Raw genomic sequence first — 12,153 nt, 5'->3', positions numbered from 1 at the left:
CGGTAGAAATTGGCAGGGTTGTGCATACATTAGCGGGACACGTTGTTATTGCGCGCACATTGAAATTATCGAATATTGTCACACCCTGCCCTGACCTTTTTCGTGCTTTTGTTGATCGCGAACTTCCATCACTAAATTTAGGTGAGACTTGGTGCACCTATTTTGTCAGTGCACCTAATTTATTTATTAAGCTTTCAGCTTAATTTGTTCGTCAACATTTTTGATTATAACAAAAAATTATCTGTGGTGCGTTCGTCGATCAATCCATATATTTTAACATCGATGAGGTACTATCGCAAAAATATTTAAAAAATAATTCTTTTTTGGGAACTTCTCTATCAAGTAAATATAATAATTAAAAGATGAATATATATGCCAAAAAATTTAACCACCTCCAGTGGGGCTCGAACCCACAATCTTCAGATTAGAAGTCTGACGCGTTACCATTACGCCATGGAGGCCAATACAATTATTTTTCAAACAAAGTTAGTTTAACTTTTTCAGTCACATAATTGTCACGTGATCTTGGCACATTTAATAGTATAGGTCTCTTATTTTTTGTTGAATTTTTAAAAAAAAAAAAGAAAAAAGAAAAAAGAAAAAAGAAAGAGAAAAAAAAAAATTTTTATTAGTTTATTAACTTGCTATTTAGTGTTTCTTCATAATTTTCTGTTTTGTGTTTTTCATTTTCTTGTTCTTCTCTCTTTGGATTGATTTCAATCGATCAACCTTTCACTTATTTATTCATTTATGTCATCATACACTTTTCTTGGTTAGTAGTTAATACATTCGAGGGCTTAGTTGTCCGTTTTTAAGATTAAAAAAAATGCCGTGACTAATTGGTCTACATTTCCAGATCTTTTAAGATGTTCCATCTCGATTATCACGTTTCATTCATTTATGTTTCGATTTGTTTCTATCAATGTTCTAGTTGTTTCTTTGTGAGTTCCTTTCTTCAAGTATAAATAGAGGTCCTCTTTTCTTGTAATCATGTATAAGTTGAATTCATCATTAATAATAATAATACCAAGTATTTCTAAATACTACTTTTCTCGCTTTCCCACTTTATTCTCAACATCCGTAGAGTTCGGATATCGGCCTGAACTCTCACATTTAAAATGTATGTTTTTGTTAATTAACTCTGTAATAAATGCTTATATAAATAAACAATTTGTACAATATTATGTTTGTTTATTTTAAATCAACATTCAAGATGAAAATATATCCTGAGGACGTACCCAGATGAATGTGATTTTGAAATTATTATGATTAGGGGTGGACTAAATAAAGTGACATTTCAAAAGCTGTCCTTAAATAATTAATGCCTGAAAATATATAGACCAATCCGCCATTCAACTAGATTTACGGCGTTACGTATATTCATCGTTTCTTTTCTTTATTGGCTAAGAAACCAAACAAAACTACTACAAGTTGAACCCATAATATCAATTCATAAAAGCAAACTTGATCATGTTTTTTAAATGAAAAAATCCTGTGGCTTTTTTTCCTTCGTAATTTCTCAGTATATGCTGGGCAACTATAGATTGTTCATTTTAAGCTCAAAAACTGGCTGAATGAACGACTTTTATGCTAGCAAATATAATATTCGCAAAATATTGCATACTTTTAGGATCTTCATTGTTGAATGAAAAATGACGGTGACTACAATCGCCGTATACGATAAATGTTTTATTCGTTATCTAAATGTTAAAAGAATTTTATACTGAAGGTTCGCAACCTTATTTGCCACATCATCAAAGTTTGAATATACGCGTTGAGGAAAAGGGCTCGCGAAAAAATAGGGTCCGAACACAGTTGCGGATAGATATACATGGTATATTTTTTTGCTTGCACCACTCATTGAATTAACTCAATTAATTGCATGTCGATATAGCATGATTAGAGGATAATGTTTTCTGGACAAAAATACAACCATCTTGCTAATGGGGCCAACGATGATGACGATACGGATCCGATATTGCCGGTGACTGAGAATATTGACATCAACAATAGTAATAACAATAATACCGACAATAACGATTACAGCAATACCAGTTTTTACAATGGTAATGGTCATAACGTTGATGGCAAGGTGCCGTCGACCGCGGTTCATCGGATTGAGACGTCATTTAATCCGGCCAAGACGTGGGCCAAAGTTCGGGCCCACAAGCTGAGCGCATGGGACTTGCAATACGTGGTCTTGGTCGGAGTGGGCGTGTTCAGCCTGTTTGTGATGGAGGAGCCAACATGGCCATGGAGAATTGCCGCTCTTTTTGCTCTTGTGGTTGGTTTGGCCGTGCCGGTGACCAGCCAGGTCGTGTTCCCGTTGTTACCAATTTTTGGCTGGTTGGTACTGTTTGGATCATGCCCGTACATCCCGACCGCTTGGCGACCACAGATTTCAGTCACGGTCCTACCCACACTTGAAACCGTGCTGTATGGCGGAAACCTGAGTGAGATGCTGGCGTCACGCCCGTCTGCAGTTGGCGACGTGTTAGCCTGGCTACCGTATGGTGTAATGCACTACGGTGCACCATTCGTGGTTGCCATTTTGCTGTTTGTGTTTGCGTCTCCAGGAACATTACCAGTGTTTGCTCGCGCGTTTGGCTACATGAACCTGACTGGAGTTACCATTCAACTCATGCTGCCGAACGCGCCACCCTGGTACGAGGCAGCAAACGGATTTGCGCCTGCCAATTACTCCATGCACGGGTCGCCTGGCGGATTGGCACGGGTGGACGATCTCTTGGGGATCAATCTGTATTCATCTGCGTTTGGTGCGTCACCACTTGTGTTTGGTGCTCTGCCATCGTTGCACTCTGGGTTTGCCGTCATGGAGGCCCTGTTTCTGACTCACGTTTTCCCACGACTGGGCCCTCTGTTTTTTACTTACGTGGGCTGGATTTGGTGGTCGACTATGTACCTGACGCATCACTACTTTATTGACCTGATGGGCGGCGCCGTACTGGCTATCAGTGGGTTCACGATTGCGCAGCGCAATTTTCTGCCCGCGGCCCAGGAGGGCAAGTCGTCGCGGTGGCAGTATGAGTACATTGAGCTGACGGACTACGACAATGGCGGTTTGCAACGACAGCAGTCTTTTCCGTTGCAGCGAGTCCCACCAGGCGGCCGAAAGCTGTCCAAGGTATCGTACGACGAGCGGCAGGGATACTGAAGAAGCATTATTTGCATGTCACCATACTTGTATCGTAACGTATTTAACGAATGAACCGGTACTTAAACTGTCCGCGTAGTCATGCCTGAGTCATCAACTCCCACGGCCGAAAATCACGAAAATTCCCAAATCGCCACCACCGCCCCTGCCCGTGCGGCGGTGCGTGAAAAAAAAACCCATCGACCGGATAACATATAAGCCCGCCTCCTCTCGCTCGTCACCCAGCGCGTTGAACTCGTCCGTCGTGTCAATGGAAAATCACCGTCATCACCACCATTGCCATCCTCAGCCTGACCTGGCTGCTGCTACTGCAGCTGCTGAGCCGGCTCCTTCGACGTCTGGTTCTGCAAATGTTCAGCCATCGTCTGCGGCGCAGCCATCGTCATCTGCATCTTCGTCTTCCTCTTCTGCACCTGACAATGCTTCACCGCCGTCGACGCCGTCGTCAACATCGGCTGCAGCTGTGGTTGTAACAAATTCATTGACAAATTCAGATACCGCCTTGTGCTCGCCTACGCCTGAATTTGCCTTGTTTGCGCCATCATCGTCGACGTCGTCGGCGGCAATAGCGAAGCGTACTGCAGCTCTACTGGCTCCCGGCTTACACCCTTCCAAACGTGCGAAGCTGCCGCCCAAGGAGCCTTCATCCATTTTATCATCGTTGGCCTCTTCATCGTCTAACGGTGCGCTTCGTCCCACTGCATACCGCCGGATGAGGTCAAAGTCGCTGCCAGACGGCCGCGCACTGGCAAATGTCTTACTTGACCCACACTATCACCATCACAATCATGCTGCTGCTGCGGCAGCGGCGGCGGCGTCGGCGGCTGCTGCCGCCGCAGGTGCGGGCGCAACTTTACATCCCTCGACACCAACTACTCCGCCCATCAACATTCCAGCACTGCGCGAGCTTGACCTCAAACACATTGTCCGTAATCCACAACTGCGTCACGATATTGTCTTTGACCAAAATCTTAACTTGGCTCCCAATCCGGACGGTCGCAGGGCCAGGCGCAAGCTCCGGCTTGCCGACAGGTACTGGGTCGACGTAGCGGCTGAATGCGCCGCGATTTTGGAAGGCGGACAGGTCGACCGTGCTGGAAAGATTCCAGCCGTGTTGACTGGCTTGTCAGACTTGATTTCTCATGTGGTACCCAAAATGCACCGGCGTCGGTTCCGCAACGTGCTTGACGTCGACCTAACATTGCAAGAGCTGGACCACGGCGTGTTTAACTTCGCCGATTTTGCGTTGTGGCTGTCACAATTGCTTAAATTGCACTGTGCTCCCATGCGGGACCCTTGGATTGATGACATGCTGGCATTGGTCCAAACCGGCGTGGCGACCAGAAACCCGACCAAGTTGGCCGAGGGCTTGCGAATCATGTTTTCCATAATGGAGACCATGAAACTTGACGTGGCTAACCATCATATTCGTGTATTGCGACCGGCCTTGGTCGATGCAGCTGTCGATTTTGAGCGTGACTACTTGTCGCAAAAAAGCCGGCACGCTAAGAATGTCATGCCGGACGCAGTTAAATGGTATGCGACCGTGCGTAATGACCGATCCACCACCATCACCACCACCAACTCTACTTTCAATCAACCATCTTCATCCCTTGACATTTTTACTGCCGGTTTGATTCAATTTTTTGCCTTGCATCCATCAACTACACTGCCATCGACTTTCGTTGGTGACCGCCGCCGCATATGCGACTTCAGACTTGAAGCCGCAAACATTACTTGCCTGCAGCAATGTGTCAATTTATACCGCCAACTTCTTGGTTCCGTTCACGTACCCACCCACACGATTTCCATTCATGACATTGACACTCTCAAGTCTGAGCTGTTAATTCTCGTCGACACAGACAACAGCGACGATATCCATCATAATAATAATGATCATAATCACCAGGAAAAAAACGGCGATGCCGTGTCCAACCACAAATGGCTTAAAATCACCACCCATCTTGCACTGCAAATCGCCCGCCGGGTTATTAATCACATTCCAGCAACTGCTTCTAGCGGCCCATCCCTGAGCGAAATGTCCAATTTGGCTGAGCGATGGCTAATCAAAAATTTGTCACTTTCCAGTCCCGTGTTTGTCCTCGTTCACTCTCGTGTCCTGACTGAGCTCGATGCCAAGGTGAGCCAGGTCATTGCCTCTAAAGGCAGTCAATGGTCTGGCACAAACAACTCTGTCGCGGCCATGGACGGCGTGCTTGACCGGTCTGTGCAGTCTTCAGCCGTGCGCGACGTGGCACTGAACTTGAACACACTGTCAAGCAAAATTTATTTATTTTCTCTTTTCCACTGGGGCGTATTTGGTCGCATTTATCTCAATTAGACATGGTGCATATTTTAACCATTGTTTTTTTTGTTTTTGTTTAAAAAATTCGGTTTATTGTTTAAAAACTTGTTCTGGCGTATTGGTTGGTCTTTTGGAATTTTACATTTTTGTCATGTCATATTTTTTTGAATATCATCCAGTCTATTTATATTTTCATTACGTAAATAAACACTTAAACTACGGCTTAATCCCGGTCGGATGTACAGGCTGAACTCCACATGCCGTCATGATTCCAAACAGCCACCGTTCGAATCGGACCGGCAGGCTTGAAAGCGGCCGGACCCCATCTTCAACCCAAATTGCCCATGCACCCATCTGGTTGGCCAAAACCACGTCAGTCAACAACCTGTCACCCACAACCACAATTTTTCCATTAGCACTACCATCCGTGGGCAGGCCAAAATATTTCAAAATCTCTTCACCGCACCCGGGCTTCTTCACGTCATGCCGCAGTACCGGTACTCCCGTGGCAGCCTCGACTTTGGCAGCTTGTGAAAATTCACCATCGTCAGCGTGCCGGGCACCGGCAGAGTTTGACACAATCACTAATTCATTCGGATACGTTTTTCGTAACAATTCCCACTTATACTTGTAAGCGGGCCATACCTGGTCGGCCTTGTCGGCCGCAAAGCAGTTGTCCTTGTCCAACACGACGCCGCGGATGTCATCCCCGAACGGCAACGGGATCGGCAAATCATTAAATGTTTTAATGCGCAAATGCGGTTGTGTTAACGATGGTCGTAGTAGCACCCGCGGTATCGCCAACGTACCGGGGAGATTGAATGACATATCTTGGTTGTCTTTGCCGTCGTCTTCCTTCTCACCAATCGTCGACAATTTTCGAGTCGCGTCGCGTCGCGTACATGTATAAAAATTTTAAATTTTTAACTCTTCGTTCCTATCACGTGACTCAAAGGGAGTGGTGTATTGCCCCAATTTGATCACTAAAGGCTTGAGACTTTGTATGTCCTGCACGTAACAATCAATACCGATGGTGCCAGACGAGTTAGTTGCGTCACGCATATACCGACGTGATGAAGTCATTGGTCGTGGCAATTTTGGAGTGGTTTACAAGGGGTTTAACACGGTAGACAAAACGGTAGTGGCCATCAAAGTGCTCAACTTGGATACTGCAGAGGATGAAGTCAAGGACGTGCGCAGGGAGATTGCCCTGTTGAGTCAGCTTAAGCATGGTGATGCGCAAAACATTGTTCAGTATCATGGCTCGCACTTGGTTGGTTCCCGGTTGTGGATCATTATGGATTACTGTGCCGGCGGGTCGGTGCGCACTTTATTGGCCATGGGCAAAATCGAGGAACGGTTCACGTCAGTGATCGTGCGCGAATCCTTACTGGCACTTGCTTATATTCACAAGGCAGGCATTATTCATCGTGACATTAAGGCGGCAAATATTCTTATTAAGAACAGCGGCGTCGTGCAACTGTGCGATTTCGGCGTGGCGGCTCAGATCTCAGCAAATCACCCGAAGCGGAGCACGATCGTGGGCACGCCGTACTGGATGGCTCCGGAAGTTATTACCGAAGGTGCTACATATAATTTTAAGGCAGATATTTGGTCACTCGGCATCACGATCTACGAAATGGCCACTGGGCAGCCACCGTACGCCGACCAGGACGGCATGCGGGTCATGTTTATTATTCCGCGGTCCAAGCCGCCAAGATTGGATGGCCCACAATATTCGACTGGGTTGAAAGAGTTTTTATCGTTATGCTTAAACGAGCGGCCAGAAGAACGACCGTCTGCAGACGAGTTGCTTAAGGCACGTTTTATTAAAACCACGCGCAACCTGAGCACGTCCACGCTTCGCGAGTTGATATCTCGGTACCAGGCTTGGCGCGACCAGGGTAATACACGCAAGAGTTTGGCCCTTGTTTCACCGCCTGGTGCGCAGGTTGGGTCAGATGATGAAGACGATGGCGAAACTGCCACTACTGCCTCAGAAGCTGCCGCTGGTGCGTGGAACTTTGATGACGATGACCAGATTTCCTCAAGCGTACAACCGGTTTCTGCATTATCTGTGGCTGATTCTGATATCGAAGACGTGGCGGACTCGACAACAGATGTAACAATCAAGTCTGTCTCATCGTCAGCAGCGGCGACTTTTACCACGTCTGCGACATCCATCACACAATTACATCCGCAAACGGTCACGATGTCGCCGCAGCCTGTGAGTACGACAACATCTCAGGGGCAATCACCACACCCACTTTTGCAACTTTTTGCAACCGATCCACAGCCAGTAGGGCAAGATCTCATAAATGGCGGCGGCACCATTACGACCGGAAGCGTATCAAACTTAGTTGGTGTGACATCTGCTATCACGGCTGCATCAACGACGGCTGCTTCTATTAGTGCTACTACTGCTGCCAGCACAAGCACAAGCACAAGCACATCAACTGATAGCATACCAGTGCATGCTACGATTTCTGAACCAAACTTGTATCATCCGAGCCCACTACCGCCGCCATTATCATTGCCACCCCGGTCTGATCTTGTTACGGGGACGATGATGATGTCGACCTCGACTTCTTCGCCAGTTGAGATTGAAATACCCACGTTTGAAGCAATGACGAACCTGGCCACTGCGGCGGCGGCTGCGGCAGCCGCGACAGCGGAAACTCCACTTCCTTCATCGACTAAGTTTAATACGCGCATGCTGCGGTCGAATTCACGATCGAACGTAGGCGTGGGAATTGGCCAGTCTGCAAATAGTCCACTACCACCGTTACCTACTTCACCGCCAGTATTAGCACCAGCACCACCAGCAACAGTGTCAATGGGTGTCTCCAGTCAACGTACGTCACCATCCATTGTATCTGTGCCAGCACTGGCGCTACCGCCTGCGCACCCTTTTACGCCATTGTCACCTAGTTTTCCTATACTTACGACACCGCCGCCGCCGTCTCTTGCTTCAAAACAGCCGTCATTGCCGAATTTGTCATCATCTTCATCTTTATCTTCATTATCACTTCAATCCGCATCCGCATCTTCACAACTTCATTCACAGCGGCCTACAGCGACTACAACCGCACCATCAACATCGTCAACATCAACATCATCAACATCATCAACATCAACATCAACAACTTCCACAACTTCATCATCATCTTCAACATCATCATCGTCACCATCGTCGTCATCATCATCATCATCATCATCATCATCATCATCATCATCATCATCATCATCATCATCATCACCACCTGCATCGACGCCGTCCCGAGTGCCATCACCTAAGCGTGGCAGTGGTGGTGGGTCATCATCTCCGTCAAAATCATCGTTTGTGGCAACGTCAAGTGTGCCGTCGTCGCATGTCACGGCCAAGCATCCTTCAAACCTGCAAATCCCCATTCCACCAGTGCCAAAGTTTTGGAGCGTGCAGAATCAGAAACATCAGCAGCCACCAGTCACGCCGACGACAGTATCCTCGCCCGTAGTTCTGCATCCAATATTAACACCTTCAACAATGACCACGATGACATCGACAACAAATAGTAATACGAACACAAGTATTAATGCGGCTGACATGTTCCCCCAAATTCCAAACGTTGACGTTTTACACGTTTTAACTGGACAGGTATTAACCGATGATGACGATCATACTTATCATCAACACTATCATGCCGATAAATTGGTTGTTGATCAAATCACAAAGGTCCTGGCTTCGTTTGAGATTGGCTTGGAAGTTCTGGAAGCGGGGTTCAAGGTCATTAAAGATGATAAGGTTGAATGGAGATAATGAAAATGTCTGTCACGGACCATGAAATCAAAAAAAAGGTACAATAATTGAATCATAAGCGGGGTTTATAATGATTGGGTAAATTTACTTGTAATATATATATTTAATTTAATGAGCGAGCAAAAAAGATTATACATCTATATAAGAGTTAACACAGAGAAAAAAATAATACTCCAATAAAATGCCAAAACGAAAAAAAAAAATAAAGACCGAAATCATAACTCAGCAAATAAAAAAAACACCAAAATTGTTAAAATAACTTTTTTTTGTGCCCGCAACCCAAAATATGAAAACGAAAGGGAAAAAAAAAAAAAAAAAGAATTTGCCAAAGAAGAAGGAAAAAAATAAAGTGTTATTCGTTAAATTCGTCATGATCTTAAACTTCACTGGAACTCTAGATTTCGCTAGCGTCAACATCACTATCGCTTTCGCTTTCGCTTTCGCTTTCGTTATCACTATCGTCATCGTCATCATCATCGTCTTCGCTTTCATCATCGGAAAGATCGCCACTGACTTCATCCCAACTGATATATTCATGCTGCACCATCTTGCTGGTACGTTTTAAAATAACTGGATCAAATGGAAAATAGCCTTCTAATGGCCGCATCATGTTCGTTTTTAACTTGTGATCATCCACATCAGCGGTTACCATGCTTGCCGCTGCTGCTGCTGCCACCCGGCCGACCCGCCGGTTCTGTTCCATCACGGAAAAACAATACGCTGCGCCTTCCCGTTGCGCAATCTTGGCAAACATCGTGACCACGGTCGGATTGCACCATTTCAATGGATTAAACCTCGTACTGATCGCCCGTTGCAATACAGCGCTCACGTCACAAGCCCATGACATCGTGCCGTTATCGATGCTCCTACCGCTGCTGCCGGCCGTCACGATTGATGCCGTCGTCGTGGTCGCGGTAATGTTCGAACTTCCTGTAATCGTGACGTCATCGTCCACTAGCAAGCTGGAATGATGAAAGCAAAAAATATAAAATAACCCCTGCACGACGGAGTAAAACATGCGAAACCGTGACATGTCGTTCACTGCCAAAGCTTCCTTCTCCCGCTCGTTCACGTATCGCGTGATCCACCCGCACACGATGGACACGACCGATCGCAACTGCGTTCGGTCTACCGCGCGAGCACGGGCAACATAAGAGGCAAGGTAGGTCATTGCCATTTGCCGTTGTACAATCATTTCTGAAGGTGATAACGCGGTTTCCAACAACAGGGCCAAAAAAGCGTCCGTGAAATCAGGTGAAACTTGTGAAATGGAGAAAAACAGAAATTGCACTGCATGAGTGCGATGAGTTGGTAGTACGTACTTGATAAAATGTGAAAGTAACTCGGAATATAGTAGTAATGAATCATCCGACGTTGCGCGATTGAAAGACGTCTTTAACGATTGAATCAACACGGCAATCAAGTAGTCCAACTTGATTGCCATATTTTTAACCGTCGAAGGATCAGTTTCATGGTCATGGCCATGTTCATTACCATGACCAGCTGTTAACTGAGCATCTAAAATCTCTTCGTCCTCCTCAAATCGGTCTTCTAAGCTAATACTCTTCTTTAATTTGATCGAGCGCCAGCTGTTGAGATCATCTTCAATCACAATTTTGACCTCATGGCTGTCTTCTTCATCAATCTCGTCGTCTTCGTCTTCTTCTTCTTCTTCTTCTTCCAATTCTTCAATTTTATTTTCAATATCCACGTCGAGTTCAACCGCGCGTTCGATAAGTACCCCCCAAATGGAAGCTCGCAAGTCTGGCACGTATTCGGCCACGCGAAGAATATTACTCACGTATCGCAATAACGTGACAGCATCGTCGTACTTGTACGGGAACAACTTGACAATGGCATTTTGCAACGCGGAAGCCGAAGTCGGCACAAGTCCTACTAAATATCGCAGTAACACGTGCCATCGCTCCAACGACCATTCCTTTGAAGATGAAAACATGCCCACAATCCTGCGTGCCACTTCGGCGTACCATTTAGGCATGCTCGAAACCAGCACGCCTAAAAACTGGCCGTGAATCCGGACCAGAGACGAAAAAAAACGTCGATCTGAGAATCCTAGCGTGGCAGGGTTGACGTCAATACCGTTTAAGTTAATCACTGCATTAATGAGCGGAGTAGCTGCCCGATTGTCCAAGCGATCTACTTGACCAACCAATGTAGATACGGTGTGATATACTTGAGATGGTGCTAAGCCTTCCGGAGTAAACAGTTCACCCGATAACTGCCCTGTTAAACTTATCAATGGCTCATTATTGCCCTGATCCCAAAAGTGTCAGTGAAAGAAAACAAAACATTGCGACAATCAAACTCACCTTCTCCATCTCTGACAACGCATTGAGAACAAAAGCAGTGTGAATCCTACGGGCAAGCAGGTCTTTCTTTAAAACCTTGTTGTCTTCTTTGTCGACAGTTTCTTCCTCGTCTTTATCGTTATCGAACGCTTCGCATCTGCGTGCATCGTCATTTGCTCGTATGGTTGTGACTTTTTTCTTCCTTCGATCTTTGACTGACGATGACGATGATGACAATGTCGGCAGTCTATTTAAGTCATCTCCTGAATCGGAAGATCGAGAAGCGGTTGATGGTGACAATGGATCGTACGATACTCTTTTGCGTTTCAATGCATTAGACAATGATGAGGATGATGAGGAGTGCAGCGAGCCGCCTGCAGCTCGGTTCGGTCGCGGCCGCATGCGTTCGTCGTCTTCATCTTCGTCCGGTGACGCTATTGATGCTGGTAACGGAGAAAGTACTATTTTCTTCGGTAACGACGACGACTTGCGAGCTATTGACACCATTTCCGTCTTTATTTTTTTTGTACATATATATAAATATCTTCGCCGTCGTCGTCGTCGT

At 45.9% G+C, this 12,153-nt stretch overlaps 5 protein-coding genes and 1 non-coding gene across 6 annotated transcripts; 3 read left to right on the top strand and 3 right to left on the bottom strand.

Moving 5' to 3' along the window:
- Window positions 1–389: 389 nt before the first annotated feature.
- Window positions 390–461, bottom strand: V1514DRAFT_t76. Its single transcript has one exon. It is a non-coding gene; the product is annotated as a tRNA-Arg (tRNA).
- A 1,359-nt stretch (window positions 462–1,820) lies between these two features.
- V1514DRAFT_334443 (uncharacterized protein) lies at window positions 1,821–3,244 on the top strand. Its single transcript, XM_066928230.1, has one exon. It carries the CDS (start codon window positions 1,910–1,912, stop codon window positions 3,173–3,175), a length of 1,266 nt encoding a protein of 421 aa, XP_066782193.1. The 5' UTR covers window positions 1,821–1,909; the 3' UTR covers window positions 3,176–3,244.
- A 146-nt stretch (window positions 3,245–3,390) lies between these two features.
- V1514DRAFT_334442 (T-complex protein 11-domain-containing protein) lies at window positions 3,391–5,707 on the top strand. Its single transcript, XM_066928229.1, has one exon. It carries the CDS (start codon window positions 3,426–3,428, stop codon window positions 5,514–5,516), a length of 2,091 nt encoding a protein of 696 aa, XP_066782192.1. The 5' UTR covers window positions 3,391–3,425; the 3' UTR covers window positions 5,517–5,707.
- On the bottom strand, window positions 5,649–6,445 carry V1514DRAFT_334441 (mitochondrial PGP phosphatase). Its single transcript, XM_066928228.1, has one exon. The coding sequence runs from the start codon at window positions 6,306–6,308 to the stop codon at window positions 5,697–5,699; it is 612 nt and encodes a 203-aa protein (XP_066782191.1). The 5' UTR covers window positions 6,309–6,445; the 3' UTR covers window positions 5,649–5,696.
- Window positions 6,446–6,461: 16 nt separating this feature from the next.
- Window positions 6,462–9,419, top strand: V1514DRAFT_334440 (kinase-like domain-containing protein). Its single transcript, XM_066928227.1, has one exon. The coding sequence runs from the start codon at window positions 6,511–6,513 to the stop codon at window positions 9,277–9,279; it is 2,769 nt and encodes a 922-aa protein (XP_066782190.1). The 5' UTR covers window positions 6,462–6,510; the 3' UTR covers window positions 9,280–9,419.
- A 254-nt stretch (window positions 9,420–9,673) lies between these two features.
- On the bottom strand, window positions 9,674–11,990 carry V1514DRAFT_283349 (RNA polymerase I-specific transcription initiation factor RRN3; the record flags this gene model as incomplete). The annotated part of the gene is made up of 2 exons (XM_066925122.1): window positions 9,674–11,554; window positions 11,610–11,990. The coding sequence occupies 2 exons, from the start codon at window positions 11,988–11,990 to the stop codon at window positions 9,674–9,676; spliced, it is 2,262 nt and encodes a 753-aa protein (XP_066782189.1).
- Between the last annotated feature and the right edge of the window lie 163 nt (window positions 11,991–12,153).

This window comes from Lipomyces japonicus (assembly GCF_038497905.1).
Source record: "Lipomyces japonicus strain CBS 7319 unplaced genomic scaffold V1514scaffold_33, whole genome shotgun sequence".
NCBI lineage: Eukaryota > Fungi > Ascomycota > Lipomycetes > Lipomycetales > Lipomycetaceae > Lipomyces > Lipomyces japonicus.
The sequence above is the reverse complement of the archived record's forward strand: the minus strand, read 5'-3'. Positions and strand labels throughout refer to the sequence as shown.